Consider the following 21,950-nt stretch of genomic DNA (forward strand, 5'->3'; position numbering starts at 1 on the left):
GCCGCAGCCGCCGCAGCTGCAGCAGAGGAGGAGGAGAGGTGCACGGTGTACCCTCGGCTTCACTGCAGTGTCCGGGCGGACCGAAAGGGGAGCCGTGCAGCTCCAAAGCGCGTGTCTCTGTGGTGTGCAGCGGACCAGGACGGGCTATTGTCCACCTGACGTCAAACATGCACCGCTGCGCCATGAAAAACTGCTGTGCGCGTTTCACACAAAGTTGAAATGATTAGGATTAGCCTATATACAGGAAACATCGCATGTCTCGCACCGAAAACAACAGATTCACTTTGTACATAAAATAAATGCAGTTGCTATTGCTAATACTGTATTGTAAATGTCATTAAACTCAACCACAAGATGGCAGTAGAGGTGTATGCAAGGAGCCTAATGCATGGTAATAGCCCTTTAAGGCGAGACACTGCAGGTGAATAGGGAAAAAATGTATATTTACAGATATCAATTTGAAACTTTTGCTGTCGATCACTGGCATAAATGTAAGAAAAAAATACATTGCAAGTTTTCTGTTATTTTATCTTTTCATATCTTTTCGGCGACGAAATCTGAATAATGGATAGAGCTACGTTCAAATTTATGGTTTCATTTTATTGATAAATGAGTTGCCAAGACGTTTTCAATCCGTGTACCTTTCGATCATTAGTTATTCCGTTTCAAAATAAAATCAGAAAAACAACATTTCCATTTGTTTTTTTGTTTTTTTCCCTTTCTAAACTTGAATTAGAAAAAGAAATCTTGAATACGTCAATGTCAATGTGTTTGTTTTGGTTCTAGTTGTTTTTAATTCCCTCCAAAATTATGACGTTACTATTATTTCGTTTTATTATTGTTTGCGACACCGGAAGTGAGGAGAGACCTCAGCTCGGAGCCGCTCCTACACTTGCTTGGAAAGTTTTATGCAGATACTTTTTAAAAATTGGGCAACACATGCAGAGATCAGAGATGCTTTATATTACCACGGAGGGAATGGTTGCTCAGAAATATCCGTGAGGAGATTCTGCTTGGAAAACAACCTTAAAAAGCTGGGCAGACACTGTGCGTCTCCATACCCTTCGCTATGGGCGGGCCATAGGGGGCCGTGCCCGTCCCCCAAGATGCTTGTGCCCCCCCAGACACAGATGTGGTGTCGTCTACGTGATACACAGGTATACGCCGTATAACCACGAGAAGCCACTACAAATTGGGCAAAGATAGGCTACGTATCGCTCGTTTGCGCAGTGTTACTTTTGCGCTTTCTGCCTGATTAGACCAGCCCGAACTCCACAACAAGTAACTATTTCCTCCCCTGACACCGAGAGAGGGGACCGGGGGCATTTCATCCCTCTCTCTCTTTCTCTGGCACGGTTCCCTCTAAGCTGCGCTCGTGCGCAATTGCGCACGGCTCCCTTGTTGTCTGGGCACAAAATAAAATATAGCTGATATGATATAAGTATTAACGATCATCCTCCGCTCTGAGAGTCCACGATGTCGCCTCTTTACGCTCATTTCTCGTCCCGGCTCGTGAGAGGCAAAGGCAGTGACAGGTGCTCGTGTGTATTTTACTACAAAGCGCTGAAGTCTGACGAAAAGTCCCCGCGTTCCAAGTGTGCGTTTTACACTCAGACACTGGAGCTTTAGTGAAGGCTGAGAGAGACTGAAAAGTGGACGCGGCCACAGCACTGACCGAGCCATATTCATATGTATTTAATAATAAATGTGTCCCCCGTGGAGAGACTGACGTCTGGCGACGGGACTGTGCGTCTCTGACGTGCAGTGGACAGGGGGCTACGAGCCACGAACAGCTGCTCACGACAAACGTACGAGTGAAAATCGCGCGGTCACAAGGTTTTCAAACATGTTTGATATTTTTTGCGAGTCGTGCGGTCCTGGCCCCTATATATTTTTATTCCTCTTCGTCACTTTAGTTGTGCATGATTACTTTGCAAAACAAAAGTCACTACTGAAGTGGGGGGGACGGAGAGAGGAGTGGCAGAGGGACAGTTTGGGAATGCACGACGGGAAAGGGTTTTAGAGCGCGGCTCTGGGGAAACAGAGAGAGAGAGCTCCCGAACGCTCCCGGCACCAGCTCTCCCGGGCCATGGGAGAGAAAAAGGCGCGTGAGGTGGCTACACGAGCCCCGACACTCACATCTTCCACCTGTTCGCTCAGTTCCGCTCTTGGCCGCCTCCGAAGCGACATCACCGCACACTGCCTCCTCCTCCTCCGCCCCGGTCACCTCGGCTGCTGCAGCTGCAGCTCCACGAGGAGCTCAAAGTGAGCAGCAACGAGTTTGAGAAATAAAAGTCCTAATGACATAATAAACAACGGTTACAGCGGAGATCGCGTTGAAGCTCGACCTCTTTTGCTTAAGTTTGTTTTTGTTTCCCTCTTGCGCGAGGGAGAGAGAGGCAGAGAAAAAGTTACTCATCATTTCCAGTAGCAAATCAAACCGAAGCAGTAGTGAACAAAATAACGGAAGTTGTTTTAGCAGAGTTTGTTTCCACTGCATAGCAAAGAAATGGGTCAATATTTTATTTAGAATTTTTTGCCTTTCCAATTTAATTTAGAAAATGGAAATACAATAAAACGACCACATAATTAGTTTTTCTGATTTTATTTTGAAACGGAATAACTAATGATCGAAAGGTACACGGATTGTTTTCAGAGGGGATTTTGGATTTCTTGTTTAGTTTTAAAATAAGCTGTTTTTTAGTGTAAAAATGTGTAAAAATGTAATTTTCGCCTTATTTTTTGACATTCAAAACTCAATAAATGGGGCTAGGGATTAGATAATAAAAAATCCCTCTGAAAAAATCTTCCAAATATTGTTCAGTCCAAGGCTGGAAAATCTGAAGTCTTTAGGTCCGACTGACGTGGACATAGTGTCGCCACAATGACAGAAAAATGTGTTATGAGAAAAAGGCCGTTGAAATTGCATTGTCCCATATAAGTCTATGGGGGAACATTGAATCAGCGCAATATTTAAACATGTTATGTGAAGATTAGGCATATTTTCTGTTTCCGGGTGAAAGCTTATATGTTCAGAGACCAATTTGGCGCAAAACCTGAAAACTGAAAAAAAATGAGTTTGCCTGTAGTGTCTCCCCTTATAGGCCGATTTCCAAACTTGCGAACATAAACGAGACTATTGTGGTTATTTTAATGATAAGAATGCTTACCAAACTAAATATAGCAAAGCACTACTATGCCGGAATTTTCGGCCTATTTAGAAATGGGAAAGGGGAAATACTTTTGAGTTTATGCATAAAAACTTGCGAGAAAAGAAGTGGCAAATTTGTTGAAAATTTCAAATAGGCCAAGTGAAGAAAAAAGTTGCAAATTTATATCAAAACAAGAGAACAGGGTTAAAGCCACTCGGTTCCCATGTTCTGCCGCGTCTTTACCTCTGTCCTCATGTTTTGTCATGAATGTAAATCTGCGTTTATAAACTCAAATGTTTGCTTCTAAATGGTCCTCTTTGGTCCTCATGGCATATATTTATGCAAGCAATGAAGTAAGAAGAAGATCAAATTATTTCCAAAAAAGCGTGTAGTTATATTCACATTACATTTTTCTTTTTAAATCAGAGTTTATTTTATATCTTTTACGTTTTCAAAATAACGTGAAAGGTTAAAGGCTACAGTAAAAGTCTGGGCACCCATAAAACAGGTTGAAGTGAGTTGATAACAGGTGTTCCAACAATCGTAGTCTTCATTCTTGTAATTATATTATTACGACAATCAAGGTGAAAGTATTCCAAAAAGTATTCAGAATTACTCTAGTTAGACAAAGTAACAGAATATGTTACTAAATACATTGTAAAGCCAGTATTCAGTAACTACATACAATTTCAAAGTATTCTTCCCAACACTGATTGTTCAAGCCTATATCTGCTGCAAACTGAAATATACAAAACTATATTTCAACCACAGCCTTTTAATCTAGATCTTAGAAATGTTTGTCTTGTTGCTTCAGCGTGACTGTATTTAAATCCTGATTAAAGGTAGTGATGCTTTGAAATAACCTGGATGCTTAAGCAGTGTGGCCTCAGTTCACTTTGGTTACGGCTCTATTGGCCTTCAGTTTGTGTCCAGCTGGCCCCACAGGTCACAGTACAACATCAGGGGCACAGATTAAGCCTGACATGTGTTTAATAAGACTTAGTTAACAAAAAAGTAACTTTTTGAAAGTCATTAATGTTGTCAAGTAGAAATGAAATGTCGTCACCATTCTGTGCATGTATTAGTTGGTATAGGTACTTGTGTATTGCACCTGTAGCTTTAGTGCCATTGGGGAACCCTGTCAGGAGCAGTGGGCGACTTCACTGCCATTGCATTTATGAAAATATGAAGATCAACAGAAGAAGCTCAAAAGACATGATGTTATGTCTTCATAAAAGTGTGTAGTAAATGACAAGCCCTCAGTCACGGCATTACTGCTTTTGTTTCTCTTCTTTAATCTGATCGTCAGGGATGCCCTGGGATTGGAGGATTTATAAAGGTCAGCAGGTAAACATTGAGTGACGCCTTTGTAATCTGCTTCACGTTCCAGGTTTAAATTAGTTTACCGTGAGCATAGTAACTCCACGCCCCTGGCTTACGTGGACTGGGAGGTCTTAATGTGGACTGGATTAGACGGACTGCAGTTTCTCAGAAAGTGCTGCGTTTAGACTGTGCTCGCTATCACCAAATAAAGCTCACCATGAACCGAAATACATCCTGGCACTGTGCCAACTCCTCAGTTTAGACACAACTTTTCTACTAATTAAGGGTAGGTGAAAGGCTGCTGATAAAAGAAGGAACAATGGCCTGTTTACATTTTCAGTCTGCCCTTTTAGTCCAGGAATAATTATATAATCTTAATCCTTTATCCTCAGGGTAAACTCACCCCCCCTCTTCAACTCATGCATGATTATGATGAATGAGTGATGGCCGAAGTTCGGCTTCAGCTGTAGATTTCCTCTGTCAGTCTACCCCAGGGCAGCTGTGGCCACAGTAGCTTACCAACAGTGTGAGGAAAAAATAAAATTGTAAGAGACTTTGAGCGTCTTAAAGACCGTGATGTCTTCTCTTTTTGTTAGCTGTGAGCTATACATTTGTATTATTGTTACATATTAAATATTGTCGTTTTTATTTTGTATCTTTCATAAAGGTGAGTCAACCACGTCATTACGACTAAAGGAATGCCTTATTTCTCGGTATACAGGGATTACTTGGTTGATGTGACCAGGGTCAAGAGGGGACTATGTCTCTGTCTGCTGATTTAAGAGCTATTTTTAACACTTTGTGCTCTATTGCAGGCAGCAAGCTGATGGTTTAATAGGATTATTAAAGGGAGCGACAGGAGTAACCAGAAGTTAAGGCGCCGTCTATAAAAGAGAAGATCAACAGATGCTGCCTGTACACTGACTGCAGAACTCCTAAATCCCTTCACAGGTGAGACCAATTACTCTGTGTACCCTGTATGTGACTATGAAATGTGAATGTATTACTGCTATAATATTAGCATTTGCAAGACTGGTATTTTTGGTATGCATTGATATTATGTTTATTGTTGTCTGTGGTTCAAAATGTGAAGCCTGTTCTGACTATACTACTGTGATAAACCTTTTACTAATAAGGGGTATGGCAAGATTAAAATAAAACTTAGGCATTCCCCTCCCCTTTAAAAGTCCCGAGTCGACATTTGAGATGGCCAATGTTGAAATTTCAATTCAAATCGAACTATTTGTTTGCAATTATTTATCAGGATTTGAACTCAGTCCCAAGTCTGAGGACATTTTGTTATAAGTTTTGCATCAGGCAGTGCATCTGTTTGGAGCAACAGTCTGAAACATAATATAAGCGTAATGTTACAGCGGTTAGCGCTCGTGCTTCACAGCTAGATCTGGTTCTTCCGTGTTTGAGAAGGTTTCCTCCGGGTACTCCGGATGACTACCTACCTCTAAAAAACATGTACAATCGGCCAGACTGAATGTAGAGAGTGAGTGAGTGAGTGAGTGAGTGAGTGAGTGAGTGAGTGAGTGAGTGAGTGAGTGAGTGAGTGAGTGAGTGAGTGAGTGAGTGAGTGAGTGAGTGAGTGAGTGAGTGAGTGAGTGAGTGAGTGAGTGAGTGAGTGGTGGTGGTCGGAGGAGCTGATGACACAGACTGGCAGCCTCTTTCCTTCAGTCTACCTCAAGAGGCAGCTAAAACCATAGCGTACCACCACAATGAGAAACTTGGTAATACAGGCTTGCAAAGTGCAATACGAGTGTAAGCCGTTATTATCGTTAAGCCCGGATGAGCTAAAAAGAAAGAAGAAAACACCAATACTCCCACCGTAGTAACGGCTTTGATCCTATTTCTTTGTGTTCATTTAAACCTTGAGGGTCTTAAGAGATATTACAATAGACAAACAGACACAATAGGAGCCTAAAGTCAGATCACAGGTCGACTAATCTTCATAGTAAATGGATTTTCAGAGATGCACAACATATCGTCAAATGATCCATATCGCAAAAATATATCATAATACAGTGTATCGCAAAACCACTGAGGTCCTTCATCTGGCTGAGATTTAAAACAAAAGTACTTAATTAATTGCTTGAATTCAATGGAAAGCATTTTGTTGAAATGGTTTATCAAAAAAATCCCAATCATATATGTTAGATGTTAGCTAAGCAGGTTGTGTTACTTACATCAGACCTTACCACAGATGGCTCCTTATTAAAGTGGATACGCCCCGCCGGAGCTGTCCGTGGTGCTGAAACACTGATTGCTTTATTTTTAGCTGCTAACGTTGATGACTTAAGGTAAATTGAACTGATCCTGATTCTTTGCACAAGGCAACAGTTTGTGCAAGTACAGGTTGCTTCATACATCTATAGAGTACTCTGAGAGACTCCGTAAAGAAAAATAATGCCTGCCATAAGCACAGTTAAAATCACAGACTTTATGCCATTTTGTCTATCACAGGACAAAATAACTATATTGACCTTTTTAATACTTTAATACTTACAGAAACTAATGTGTTTGCAAAACCTACCTCCTGATCTCTGAGAGCGCTCTGTGTGCGCACACAAAAACTGACTGTTCAAGTTCATGATTTTAGTGGCGTTTTCCTTTGTAGCAATTACTAAAGAGAGACATCTCTGCATCACGAGAAATATGGACAGTTTTTAAAACATGTTTCAGGAGCGTAACATTACCAGTCCCAGTTACCAGTATTATTAGCCACTCAGCCTTGTGTAAAGTAAATTAACAAACTTCTCGGCTTTTCACTCCAGAGTGGTTTGATTCAAACTACAAAGCTATAGTGAACTGCACTTTGGATTTACAGTCTGATTAAGATTTCACCACTGATCTGTGTAGTTTTTTATGTAGTGCAGCAGGATAAGAAAACATACAATTAAAATAAATCAGGACAGAAACTATAAAACAAAAACTAAAAGAGAAGTCTTACTCAAAACAAGATTCTGAATTGTAGATGTGGATTTTTATTGCGTTGTATACGTGTGTATTTATGCTAAGAATAGTCTGTGCCGTGTGCTTACCTGCATTACCCCCAAGCATTACCCACAGTGTCCAAAATGCAAATGGTTCCTAAGAGGATTGGCATTTCAATCACATTGTAAGATGTGGTGACCATTGTATAACCCCTGTTTTTATTCTGTTTTCTTCAGGAAAAGTTCAAGTGCTCCCACAAACATGGCCAAGTAAGTTCACTTCCACCTTCTACACAAGGGCTGCACAATGTGGTGCAAAATTATTATCACAATATTCGGTGACGCAGTATCACAAGAGGTCACAGTATAACACAAATTATCTGAGCTCATCCATCTCACTGACAGTTACCCAGTTTTTCAAACACAGCCTCAGTCATGATTTGTCTTTTAGTAAAACATTGCAGTGATACTAAAAGTGCTCTGCCACCTCACCATCTAAGGCTGTTATCTAAGTGAATTTCTGTTTTGCAAATACCCCTATAGATCCTGTTTGTGCCCATCAGAGTTGGTGTGAGTGTAAATTACTCAAGGTGTGGGTCCAAAATAGTAGCTCAGTCCGTCATCGGGTATTTAAGACCTTTAATTCACACTGCTCGCATAACCATAACCTGGATGCGCCCTTCAATCCGGCTGAGATAAGAATAAGCTGCTCCACACTTAGCTATTCCTAACAGGATCAAGTCCAATGAGGGATTACATGGCCTTCTGCTGCAAAGGCGTGGACTTAAACTTCAGAGCCTCAAATTAATCATTCTTTTATCTGGTTAACATTAAAAGCTTAGGCAGGACACGTTCACAGCCAAGTGCTATTGTCAAAAACTCTCCATCTTCATGTTTATTAGTGCGTGTGGTATAGACAAACTGTATTAATAAGATGTCGTTTGCCTCAGGGTTTTCAAGAAGACCAGCAAGAGCGGAGGGGTGAGTTGTTTTAACCAATAAATAACACAATTTCGCCGAGTTGATATGAAGTTGTTCATTGTGGTCTCATTTTCTCTCAGCTCACCCTCTACCTGGGAAAGCGAGACTACGTGGACCACACAACATCAGTGGACCAAGTTGGTAAGCGCTAAGTACCGCAACTCATTTCTGGCGATCAACACAAATGAATGAACTCCAGTTGAGCATTATGTATTATAAAGCAAATTCACACTATGTTGTTTTGCAGATGGAGTTGTAAAGATCGACCCCGCAGAGCTCGGAGACAAAAAAGGTAGCTGTTTAAATGGTCTGAAACAGTTTGCATATTCGTCTGTATAAGTCGCTCCGGAGTTTAAGTCGCACCAGCCTTAGCAAATACCTGGGCATGGAGGCATCACTGCACTGTTGACAAGCCTCTCCCGGCAGCACGTTGTGGGATTATATATTTAGATATATAAGTCGCACCTGAGTATAAGTCACACCCTGGAAAATACGGTGCCTGGAAAATACGGTGCTCAGGTCGTGGTTTAGTCCCGGAAGAGATCTGGTTTAGATATGTTGGTAACCAGAGAGACTGTCTAAGGAAGTATTTGATGTAAAGTTTTGAGAATCACTGGTCTAGTGAAAACTTAAACTAAGTTAGGTAATCGTAGCTAGACCTGAGCTGTGGCACATTGTCATGCCTCCTCTGCCTGTGCCCGCAGTCTTCTGTCAGCTGGCATGTGCCTTTCGCTACGGCAGTGACGACCTGGATGTGATGGGGCTGTGCTTCAGGAAGGACATCTGGTTTACTCAGACCCAGCTCTACCCCCAGACCAACAAACCCACGAACACAGCGATGCACGATACCCTCCTGACCAAGGCCGGGGAGAACGCCTACGCATTCACCTTTGAGGTGCGGCAGAGGAGTTTAAGATTTTATTCATTAAAGCTTTGTAATTATTCAACATATTTGGAATTTGTTTGATTTCTCCAGATTCCCAACAATCTGCCCTGCTCCGTGTCACTGCAGCCTGGACCCGAGGACAAGGGGAAGGTAAAAACAGCTGAACGTGTGAAAATGACCTGTTTTTTGTGTGTTTATGCTTACCTTCTATTCTCTAAAGGCGTGTGGTGTCGACTTTGAGGTCAAAACCTTCCTCGCCAAGGAGGCAAATGACCCTAATGAGACGGTTGACAAGAAGTAAGAATTTAACCCTTTAATAGTTTGCTCAACCATTTGGTAGAGCACACTTTATTCAATCATGTGTTGTTTCTGCCTATCGCTATTGTAATACTCAAAATATCCAGTTTGGACTTGTATAGGTTGGGGTTGGACTAGTTTCGAATGGTTTATGCTGGTTTAGAGCAGGTTTTAGCTAGTTCCGATCTAGTTTGGACCGGTTTAGAGCAGTTTTGGACTGGTTTAGAGCAGTTTTAGACTGGTTTAGACCTGGTGTGGACCAGTTTAGACCAGGTTTGGACTGGTTTAGACCAGTGTTAGAGCTGTTTTACTGGTTTGGAGGAGGTTTTGATTGGCCAGGTTTAGATCAGGTCTGGCTGGACTGGTTTGTGCTGGTTTAGATCAGGTTTGGACTGGTTTAAGGCAGGTAACTCAGAGGTCTTTAAAAAAAAATGCTTAGAAAATACAAAAAAAGGGTGTAGGGAGTAACACTAAAGGGTTAAAGTAAAGTAAACAACTGTAAGTTCTGGAGAATAGTTTTGAGTGACCGTTCTCCTCTCTCAGGGACACCGCTCGCCTCATCATCCGTAAAATCCAGTACGCTCCAGCTGCGATCGGTGAAGGGCCAAAGGCTGATATCTGCAAGAGCTTCATGATGTCCGACAAGCCTGTGCACCTTGAGGCCTCCCTACAGAAAGATGTAAGGCATTTAACATAACAATGTGTGCAATACCTTTCCCGCTGTCTTCCACCAAAGCTTCTATTACATACACTCTGTCTCCAACACAGCTATACTTCCACGGCGAGGGCATCCCTATCAAAATCAAAATCAAGAACGAGAGCAACAAAACTGTGAAGAAGTTCAAAATCTCCGGTCAGTGGTTTTTAACATGCTTTAAAATACAGCTGCATTCTTGTAAATCTAACTCAACCTCTCCCCCACAGTTGAACAGACCACAGACATCGTGCTCTACTGTGCCGATAAATACACCAAGCCCGTTTTCTGCCAAGAGTTTGGGTAAGTACTGCAACTCTCGGTTGGTGGCGTATAGATACTACAACTGGCACCGATCCACCGATGTGCAGCGTTTATTAAGCGATTCGTGAGCCTTGTGTTTGAACGTGCACGTGCTTTTGACTCACAGAGAGACGGTGGACCCCAATGGCACTTACGAGAACACTCTGTCCATCACACCGGTTCTCAGCGAGAACAAAGAGAAGAGAGGCCTGGCTCTGGACGGCCGGCTGAAAGATGAGGACACCAACCTCGCCTCCACCACAATGTAAGAGACAATGATCTACTGATTCACAAGGGAAACCGTTTGAAATCATGTAAAAGTTTGTCAGGCATTTTGACCAGTCTGTATTTTGTGCATCTGAAATCTCTTTTCAATTATTCTACTCGATCCACAGTCTGAAATCAACCATTGAAAAGGAAGTGATGGGAATCCTGGTCTCCTATAAGATCAAGATTAACCTGATGGTGGCCGGAGGAGGGTAAATATTGAGATCAACAGCGCGTTTAATGTCACGAGAAGTTAGAACCGACTCAAATCTCTCTCTCTCTCTTTCTTGTGCAGCCTGCTGGGAGGCCTTACCTCCAGGTGAGTTCAAAAACAACAACAACAACTATTACTACTCCTACTACTACTACTACGACTACTACTTGAGAAGCTTTGTCTGACACAAACTGTGTTTTTTTCGTCGCAGTGATGTCACGCTCGAGCTGCCATTGATGCTTATGCACCCCAAGCCTGAAGGTAACTGCACATAATCTAAATATTGTATGTAGTTTCATAAATTTTAATACATGTAATAAATGTGTATTTTCCTTTTTTCTCTCGCTTAACAGAATAAACACTGCATCAGAAACTCAAAGAAACCTGTCTTTGGTCCAGGTGTGTTCTCAAAAAAGGTCTTCATGTGACCAAATGAGCACAACATAAAACAACTGAGTAAAACATGTTTCTTTCTTATTTTACAGAGAGTTTGTTTTAGGATGAGAGTCGAGGGAAACGGGGAGGAAGATTCAAAAACGGAACAACCTGGAGTCAAGAAAGAACAAGAAGAAAATCTTTATTACAGAAATTGATCTTTGACTTAAGCTTAAAAAGCTTAAAAAGACATTGATTTTTGTTATTGCAGACAGAATTAAGTTTTTTTTTTTGCGTGTGGGCATTTTTAAGAGTTTAAGCACGTTTTAACATTACTCTCTGGACCTTTTTTGTTCATTTAGATGTAAAGTATTGTTGATCAGCAATATATAGACTGTACTTCAGCCATACCGTGTATGCACATCACGCTAGTGTACTTGGATTAGGACAGAATTATCAGTGTTCAATATTTTTGCTTCCCATCTCGTGAAATGTGAAACTTTATGTTTGGAACTCACTGTGAATAAACATACTATAAAACAAGTTTACTCTGTAATTAGTTGTGTCTATATTGTAATTTGAGACAAACTTTATTGATCGATAAAGTCGATCGATTTATTGATAAATAAGGATGAAAGAAAAGGAAAGAATAATTAACTGAAAAAAGGATTTATTGATGGATGGACTGATTGATTGATTGATTGATTGATTGATTCATTGATTCATTGATTGATTGATTGATTGATTCATTGATTCATTGATTCATTGATATGATCTCAAAGAAAAAAAAAGTAAAAGGGTCTGCCATTTATTTATTTATTTCAGAATTGTAACAGTAATGTAGAAATTACAAAAATTAGACCAATTTGTCCATAGGTTGCGTTCACGTGACATCAAGACATTTTGAAGAGCCTATAAATTATCATTGAGGCAGCTGAAAATTCCATGATGGTATGACATTTATTTTTTTGTCTTAGATGTTAGCTAATATCTCTTGCAGGGACAAACCACACGAAATGAAAAATGGTCTCAAAGTTCTGTTTTGTACGCAGAATGACAGTCTATGAGAATGACCCACGTAGGGTTCAGGTTCAGTACACAATACCTGTAGTTACAGTAATGAACAGCAGAGGGCAGAATCGTTGAAAGAAACTCTTCTGTCAAAACGAAGAAGAGGCTGCTCTGACGTCATCGCGCACAACGTGCCTCGGCAGCAACATGGCTTTGAATGGAGGTTTGTACATTTTTATTGATAATTAACAATGTCTGACTGGTCTGTAGCCTTTATTAAAATGCCGTATTAATCACCCAGTGTACGTCAATAGAATAAGATCTTCACTTACCTTGTTTGTTCAGGAATATGTTTATTATTTGATTGATAGCGTGAGCAGACATTAGCATCATTAGCATGCTAACAGAGTTACTCGCCGCTAAACAGCTATAACAACATTATTTTATCAGTAAGAGCTGGTCTGGTGTTGTAAATGGATTAAGTATTGCATGTATTGCTGTATCAGGCAATTCAATTTCGTTATTCCTTGTACCTTAGTATTTAAATTATTCGTGTGGAATAAACATAAACAGAGCTCTTTTTTGATCAGATGAAGAAGATTTTGAGTGGGAGCCTCCCTCTGAAGCGGAGATGAAGGTGATCCAAGCGCGCAGAGAGAGACAGGATAAGATCAGCAAACTGATGGGAGACTACCTGCTCAAAGGATACAAGATGCTGGGCGAGTGCTGCGACATCTGCGGGGTCAGTGACATAAACAGCTCCTGTATTGTAAATGTGCGATGTGACAGAAGATTAGTTTGTGCAGCTGGAGATGGTACAATTATGATGGCCCTGAAATGTGTATTAATGACTTTATTGAACTTTACAGCGATTTATTTGAGCCCAGATATGTTGGTGAAAAAAGTGCATTTCTTCTATTTGTTTTGAGAAAACGTAGAAAAGTTGAGGTCCTCTGTGTTCGCCAAAGATGTATTTTCCTCACACGTTTTGAGTCTTTATCATCACTTTATGTTTACAAAAATGAGGTAAAATGTGTAGTATAATTTGGAAGTGTCTCTCCACTGCGCAACACACTTTTGTCTGTATGAATGTTTTATTACATACAGCAATACAATACAACTTACATTCATCTATTCTATTTTCAGACTATACTTCTACAAGACAAGCAACAGAAGAACTACTGTGTTTCTTGTCAAGAGCTGGACTCTGACATTGACAAGGATAATCCTGGTGAGAAAGTAGTATAATGCATTACACTTTAGTGATGCGCGGGTCGAACTGACACCCACGGTCAACCTGCAAATTCGTTTGGGTCGGGTACCTAAAAAATTCGGCAAACTTCGGGTGCGGGTGGGTCGGGTCCTAGCATTGTTGGCTTACAGCATACAGTGCATTCTTATCCATAAATGTGTTACGTTGAATGTTTAGTTTTATGGGGTGAATGTATCATTAGCATGTTTTGTTTAGATGTCACCTGGCCTATCACTTCTGTATGACTTGATCACGCTACAAATGCGGCACAATGTCAAAGCACATTATGCGACACGCACACGTGTGGAAAACAATGCATCAACATGAAGCAAGGTAAAACTAAAATAACAAAGACACAGCATCTTACTAACCTGAGGAGAGCAACTTCTTGTAGCGTCAGGTAAGCTGCTCCACTTTAGTCCAAATTCCATTTAGTTTGTCAGAAAGAGTTGTCGTGATAGAAGTAAAGCCTCGTGATAGTTTCTGCTCCTCGTTTCCTGATCCATAAGCGATTTCAAAGCCTCCTCAGCGGCGCAATAGCAAAACAAAGCATCAAGCGCTAATGCTCCGCCGTAAACTCACGTTCATGTAACGCGCTCCCGTTTGAGTGACAGCCAGCTGCTGCGTGACTCATGCCGCTGTTTTTTAATGTGTGCGGGTTCGGGTCGGGTCGGCAAACTGAGACACTTTTCTTCGTGTCGGGAACAGAAAAAAGCCGACTCGCGCATCTCTCCACTTGTATTCACAATGTTCAGTGTGTTGGGTTCAGTTCAGATAATTTTCAAACCTTATTTAATGAATTGTATATGTAGCTGAAGCTCTGATACTGAAAACACATGCAAATACAAGGAAAAACCTGTTTGAGACGTTCAGTGATAGACTTACCCTGGGAATAGAGTAATGACAAACATACTGCCTGATCTACTCGTATATTACCCTCGTTTTCTCTGCCATCAGCTCTGAACGCCCAGGCAGCACTGTCCCAGGTGAGAGAGCGGCAGTTGGCGTCCCAGTCCCCCGCACCGGCCCATGCTCCTGAAGTCAACGGTGTCCCTGCGGTCCCCCAGCCACGCCCTGAGCACTGCGAGGGGGCTGCCGCCGGAGGGAGGGCTCTCTTACCTCCGCCCCCCGTCCCATCCGTGTCCACTCTGTCCCCCCCTCCTTCCGCTCCCCCGCTGGCCCCCACGCGCCCCACAGTCGTCCCTCAGAGTACAACCCTCCAGCCCGTGCTGCAGGACGCGGAGGAGGCGGTTCTCACCAAACTGCGCTGGGCCACGAACCAGCTGCAAACCTCAGCCTCCCTGGAGACCAGTATCCAGCTGTGCAGCCTCATCTCCAGCTGTGCAAGCTCGCTCCGCACGCTTCGAGAGCTCAGCCAGTGACTGGACGGAAAACCAAACACGCACACACAAAAAAACGCTCTTTCTGTTCTGCCTCCGTCATTCAATATTGACTGCTTTGTGGACATGTTTAGATCCATTGGGAATGGCTGAATATGTGAATTGTTTTGCAGTTGTGGCTGAATGAGTTGAAATCAATGCCAGAAGTGCAGTCTGGTCTCAATTTATTGTAAAATAAAACAAAACTTTCACAACGCCATACTGCATTGAACAGCAATCATATATGTGGCTTGACGAATTAAAATAAATTGTTATTATTTGATAGCTATCTATAAAATGCCTGTGTACTTGTACTGTGTATCTTCTCATAAATAGGTCACCGCTGATTCTGAATGTAATCGCAAGTGTTCAGGTCTTTTCTAATGAAAAACATGAATAAATTCCTTTTAGGCGTAGAAAAAAACAATAGGTTGCTGAATTGTTAACAGTGTGACTGGAGTAAAATGACATGGGGACATAGGATAAGTGAAGTTTCATAAATTAAATTGTGCTCCTTGACTTTTAGAGGGCACAATTTATTTCTTGCAACATTAGGTTTTCTGTCCTTTTTTTATCAGCTTCCCCCAAACTGGATTTTTATGTTTACTGCACCTGACATGGTCCCAAAAAGTGTATATTTTGACCTTACAGGAGCTCTAGTAAAAATAGTGCTACACAAAGCGGACACTGTTGTTGACTTTGTTTAATTTTAAATTATCTTGTGGGCTTCTTACAATATAGCAATTAAACAGTCATGTGCCTTTGAAAAGCAGTCATATATTATCCCAGCTCTTCTGATTTCCCATCATACAGTTTTAAGTTTCATTGTAAATAAAGGGCATGCATGTTTCCTTTGCATAAGAGTTCTTGATGTTTGTCCAAATTAACTTTGTTTAGCAAATTAGAGGCAACAGATGGAATTACCTGTGAACATATTTACACAAGGCACTGACAATGCTGCTGAATAGGAGACGAGTTAGAGTTTTGTATTGCTGAATGACAAAGCTTTGCATGTAAAAGTTCTATTATTGAGGGCTATTTCGGAGGCTGTAATAATCTTGTTTTTAATGATGCATTCAGTGTTATCGAACCATCTGTTTTAATAAACGTCTGAACACTTTATAGGGTTTTAAAGCTGCCTGGATCTACAGAAACGGTTCAGTATTGTGCTTGTGCGTGCTCCATACTGTTTACTGTACAGGGGCGTGGTGCGTTCAGTGTCAGGCGGAGCTACGAAAGTCGCAGACACAAAGAACGGGAAAGGAAGCAAAACAAAGTCAGGAAAGGCTGACATAAACAAGATACTGATGGGGTTTGGAGTCATTTCTCTTTTGTATAAACTGTAGGGTATTCGCGGGCTGGTCACAGATGCGGTAACAGCGTTATTGCGTCTCCGTATCGCTCCGCTCCTGCTCGGGATGAACGGAAACTGTCCGGGGGCTGGCGGCGGCGGCGGCGTGTTCTCGCTGGAGGGGTTACCACCGCTGCCCAAAGGCCTCAGCGGGATCCTGAACTCCAGCGGCGGGTCGTGGCGGGACATGGAGAGAGTACACGCCAAGAGGGCCCGCATCCAGGCCGACATGTCCCGCAGCGGCAGCGAGGCAGCGCGACAGCCGCCGGGGAAGCGAGGAGGGGGACTGGACGCAGCGCTGGCTCTCCTCCGGAAAGAGATGGTATAAACTTACTTTATACCGCCTGATTCTCAACTTTTATTATCTGACTGGACTTGTGCGGCCGTCTATGTCCAGTGATCTATGGACTGTAGTTGTCATAGCCTTATAGTAGGCGAGTTTTACTTTTATTTTTATGAATGGCTTGGTCTACTACGCTCTAACCAGAGAAGTTTTGGAAGTGGGTCACGCTGTACCCTAATTTGGTCAAAACTGTTAACTTTGATTGCCCTATCTGCATAGTGGTAAAGATATAGCCTATTTATAAGTAAAACAATAGTGCAATAATACAGAACAAAAGTATTCTATTACTAGGGCTGCAACTAACGATTATTTTGGTAATCGATTAATCTAGCGAATATTTTTTACGATTAATCGATTAACCGCTTAGCTGTGAATGGTGTATGAAAATGGTATTTTTTCCATTTTTTTTAATCACATAATGCTATATAGTGGCATCACTTGAGGACATGTTCATGGAGTAAACTTAAAGTGAGTGTTTTTGCAGGCTCTTAGTGCCAATTCTGCTTTATGACTGGATGAGACACAGACAGATATTTATTAAATTTTCAATGTACAAAACACTTAAGACCCTAACTTGTAAAACAAAGTAGGTTTTCATCAAAAAAAAAAAAAAAAATGTAATTTTTGCTCTTTTTAAGTCTGTGTTTACTAGAAAACGATTAATCGATTAGTAAAATAGTTGACAACTATTTCAATAATCGATTAGTTGGCGATTAATCGATTAGTTCTTTCAGCCCTACTATTAACGTGCACCCAATTTTGCATTTATTTGATCATTTTCTTGTCTTTTCCCCAGGTGGGTCTGCGTCAGTTGGACATGTCTCTGCTCTGTCAGCTCTGGTCTCTCCACGAGTCCATCCAGGAGTACAAGGGCTCTTCTCTGCTCCAGGAGGGCTCCTTCAGCACCGATAACGGATACTCAGACGAGGAGGAAGAGGAGGGAGGAGATGAGGAAGAGGAGTTACCCCAACAACCCCCTCATGCACCCACCACGCCCCTGTCTCTGCCCAAACCCAGCCACAACTCACGGGACCAGTGGATCAAAGACTCCTTCAAAATACCATGAATTTTGAACTGAAAAGCTGCATCATATATTTCTTGTATATATCTTCGTTTGATACTAAAGCTCTTCATAAGTGCCTCGTTTTCGTCAAACACTATGCAAGCACAAAAGCTTCCCTTTTTTTTTTACGTTGTATTTTTATTTATTTTTTGCCTACTCCTCTTGTGCTTTAATTTTTTAAACATTTTAATACACAATGACAGTGTTTTGTTTTTTTCAGGGACCAACCATTCACAATGCCAGTTTATGCAATGCCTGCAACATGTAGCCAGCCTATTTGCGTCATGTTGAAAGATTGAATAAAAGATTGAATTAACTAAATATTTGTACCTCATATATTATACTTTATCTTTTCCTGTTTGGGGTCCTGGGCCTGGCTGACAGGAGTCTATCACTGCAACGCTGGAAAATAACTCGTATGGTTACATCTATTCCAATAAAAATAATAATTGTTTTGCCTCTTTTTATATAAACATTTGCATTGCACATTTTCTATTATCAACATACAAGCTCAATGTTTAAGTGTCATCATTTATCTTTGTAATTCAAAGAGCTGAATTATTGTTCAAAGCTACATTTTGGGTCATGTCGTCATGTTCCCCCAGCAGCATCTTATTATAAAACTATATTTTTCCATCCAATTGTTTTAACAATTTCAATCTATACAACCACAGATAAAACTCACACTGACCAAACCTTGTTTTGTCTTTTCTAAATTCATAAACGTTGCATCAGAAGAGGTGACGCCTAATTTCAACTCAAGCTCCGACAAGTTAAACCAGATTTATTTGCGTTTAAAACTTGCAGATACTTGTTCATTATGGTGTTCCCCTGAGATGAAATTCAGCTGGCAGCATTTTCTATGATGTCTCTGAAAAGATGTTCTCTCCAAGAAACATGTGAAATTGCTTTATTTTCCTCTGAAACTCAACCCTTTGTTATTTATTGTTTGATCACAGTATGTGACTAGTCATAGGCTTAATCTCATTTTGTTGTAAATGTTGCTGTTTGTGTTTTTTAAATGTGAACTGAATATTGAAACTTTGTTCTTTTTGTTTGTCGTTATCGTTTTATAAATTCAAATCTTAATAATATGCAACTGACAGAGTAGGTGTAGCGTAAAAGCTTCATACTGTATGTAGGCTACATACATTTAATAAACATATTATGGCTTGTTGCACAATGTGGCTACGCTGGTTCCTCTGAGCTGAAGTTGTGGGGGCGCCAGTACTTCCTGTTTGTTTTAATTTTCCATTAAGATTAGTTTAGACCGGTTCGAATCATCAGATTTCCTAAAGATTCTGTGGTGGACAGTGAAGACCTAATAGATGATCACTCCCTGCCTGGCAACGAGTTGCTGTAGGATGTAAATATTTCAATGGAGGAGACATTTATGTTTTTAAAGGTCAATGAGTTTGTTTTGAAGCTAAAGGCTAACATGATTTTTATGCATTATAGAACTTGAAATAGTGAAATATGAAATAATCTGCATAAAAACAAACAGGAAGTACTGGTGCTCACAACTTCAGGTTAAAGGAACTATAGCATACCCACATCGCGCGATTTAATATACATATACATATGCATATATATATATATATATATGTATATATATATATATATATATATACGCACACACACACACACACACACACACACACACACACACACACACACACACACACACACACACACACACACACACACACACACACACACACACACACACACACACACACACACACACACCATATTAACAACATGAAACCAAATATGTGAAGTTTACCAATCTGACCAATAGGGGGAAACATTCACCACTGAGACACTGGGCTCCTTCACTGTCTGTTGCATTTGAAGTTTTCCCTTTTCTCTGTTCAAAGACGTCTGAGTAAAACCATTTGTCCCATAGGGGAGTGAGAGTCTGGGACAGTGACGTGTCCCACGTGCTATTTTTACCACTCAGATGCTGTGGATATAGTTAGTAATGGCCTTGTCTGTCTCTCTGAGTTAGAGAGTTGGGGAACATCAAAACTCTGGCTTTGAGCTCAGGTTATAAAGTAAACAATATATATATATATAATATATATATATATATATATATAGGCGCCTATAGGCGGGTAGTAGTACTACTTTTTGAAGAAAATTTACTTTTTAGAGTATGTTATCATATGGTGCTTTTTACTTCTACTTGAGTGAAATTGTAATGAAGTATTTGTTTCTTACTTGAGTAAAAATAATTGGTACTTTGTCCACTGTGAGTAAATATTTAAGCGGCAAACACTTCATTTTGATCTCTGAAAATAGATTTATTATTCTCGTGCACCTTTTCTTTAGAAGTATTGTTTTGTTTCACAGAATTTATTCCTTCATTGAAAATAAATCACTTTTTCGCTCAGTTACTCATGGTACTCAAGTAACATTTTCTCCAAGTACTCTTTTACTTCTACTTGAGTTAATATTTGGGCCACTGTACTTGAGTAAAATTATGTCAAAGTAACATTTCTCTTACTTGAGTAAATATTTTGGCTACTCTACCCACCTCTGTATATCAGTGTCAGCAGTCATTGTTATTGGCCATTAATTCGTGCAATACTCAATCAGGAAAGCAGCTCTAACTGAAAAGGCTTTGATTTATTTTCTCAACTGTGATAACTGGACATTTGACATAAAGGGAAGCTAAATTTTAACTTGTATCACAATTCAACATGTCAAAATCCTTATTCATAGTTTTATTCCTAATAAATGCAAACTCTCCCCCAAAAAGGCAATGTTTATGCCAATTATTTGTGATTAGATTTGTCATTATATATATAGCTCTGAAAAAGCTCTGACATGTTTAAATTGTGCAGAAATATATATATATATATACATGGTATATATATATATACCATATATATATATATATATATATATATATATATATATTTCTGCACAATTTAAACATGTCAGAGCTTTTTCAGAGAAGACTGCAGAGGTCTAAACTTCAGGGCTAGCTGTTTCAAAACAGGAGGGCTGCACTGGGAACATATTAAAATTCTATTTTATTCAAATGAATGATAGGCCTATATATGTTGCCTCTGTGGCCCATAGGCGTGGCCACTTTGCCACATACTGTAAACTGTGACTGGACTGGACTGACATTGGGTGAAGTGTGCACAGTGTTGAACAGTTGCAAGTATGAAATATGTTTTAATGTGGTATGCAAATAATCATTATGGTCTGTCTAAAACCAGCAATTTCAATTGGCCCAATGAAAGTAGAATAATTCACCACTAAATTTAAACATCTACATCACTACAGTATTAAAGAGGGGGTATTATGCTTTTTTCAATGACATAGCACCAGCCTTTATCACACTACAATGATGACCAAACCTTCTGTTGGTCTGTAAATGCAGTAAATTAGAATAACTGCCTTGTATAAAATTGCTCTCTCAAAATGGCTGTAGCGAATGTCTTGAAATAGGTCTCTGTCTCTTTAAGAACCTCTGACCTTTTTCCGACACGCCCCCTCCACACGCTGTCTGTGGCATCAGTGGGGAGTTGGTTCTGCTGAGGAGCAGTGGTTGGTTACTCGGCTGGTGACGAAAGCTCGGAGGCGTCTCCAGGAGGTGGGGGCGTTCCTAGGAGGACTCAGGCAAACCTATCCCTAAAATGGCCGCCATCAGAGTTTTTACAGATTACTCAAAAATACGTGAATGTGCCAAGGCAACACTTCAGGCATGTTTTTAATGAGGAAACGACATAATAACATGATATTAAGCTTGAAAAAGTCGATTTTGCATAATACCCCCCCTTTAAGGCTATTCATTTTCTTTAACTGCAGCCAATTCAGATGAAATTTGAAGTCAATCTTTGAGTACACAACAAATAAACAAACCATGAACTAAGGATACAGGATGAATCTGTATTGGATAGCAAGACTGCACACTAAACTGCTAAGATGAATATGAAATGTGAATAAACAGCAGTAAAGCCATAAAAAATATGAATGAATGTATGTGTGGGGGTGGCCGAGATAGTTCGTACCCAGGGCCCAGAATTTGGTGTTACTCCCCTGTGGCTGGTTATGACAGAAAGGGCTTCTGATGTGGAAAATTAAAGATTAAACCCTGTATTTA

At 40.6% G+C, this 21,950-nt stretch overlaps 3 protein-coding genes across 3 annotated transcripts; all 3 read left to right on the top strand.

The window, feature by feature from the left end:
* Positions 1-57: 57 nt before the first annotated feature.
* On the top strand, positions 58-11,331 carry arr3a (arrestin 3a, retinal (X-arrestin); the record flags this gene model as incomplete). The annotated part of the gene is made up of 16 exons (XM_079566815.1): positions 58-201; positions 5,295-5,427; positions 7,654-7,684; positions 8,365-8,395; positions 8,476-8,536; positions 8,643-8,687; positions 9,100-9,290; positions 9,372-9,431; positions 9,502-9,578; positions 10,122-10,257; positions 10,347-10,431; positions 10,503-10,575; positions 10,703-10,840; positions 10,971-11,054; positions 11,138-11,161; positions 11,268-11,331. The coding sequence occupies exons 3-16, from the start codon at positions 7,677-7,679 to the stop codon at positions 11,329-11,331; spliced, it is 1,077 nt and encodes a 358-aa protein (XP_079422941.1). The 5' UTR covers positions 58-201; positions 5,295-5,427; positions 7,654-7,676.
* A 1,252-nt stretch (positions 11,332-12,583) lies between these two features.
* znrd2 (zinc ribbon domain containing 2) lies at positions 12,584-15,736 on the top strand. Its single transcript, XM_079566068.1, has 4 exons — positions 12,584-12,665; positions 13,033-13,184; positions 13,589-13,673; positions 14,652-15,736. The coding sequence occupies exons 1-4, from the start codon at positions 12,650-12,652 to the stop codon at positions 15,074-15,076; spliced, it is 678 nt and encodes a 225-aa protein (XP_079422194.1). The 5' UTR covers positions 12,584-12,649; the 3' UTR covers positions 15,077-15,736.
* A 566-nt stretch (positions 15,737-16,302) lies between these two features.
* On the top strand, positions 16,303-18,096 carry fam89b (family with sequence similarity 89 member B). Its single transcript, XM_079566089.1, has 2 exons — positions 16,303-16,746; positions 17,564-18,096. The coding sequence occupies exons 1-2, from the start codon at positions 16,492-16,494 to the stop codon at positions 17,831-17,833; spliced, it is 525 nt and encodes a 174-aa protein (XP_079422215.1). The 5' UTR covers positions 16,303-16,491; the 3' UTR covers positions 17,834-18,096.
* The last annotated feature ends 3,854 nt before the right edge of the window (positions 18,097-21,950 follow it).

Source organism: Gobius niger, assembly GCF_951799975.1.
Source record: "Gobius niger genome assembly, chromosome: 11".
NCBI lineage: Eukaryota > Metazoa > Chordata > Actinopteri > Gobiiformes > Gobiidae > Gobius > Gobius niger.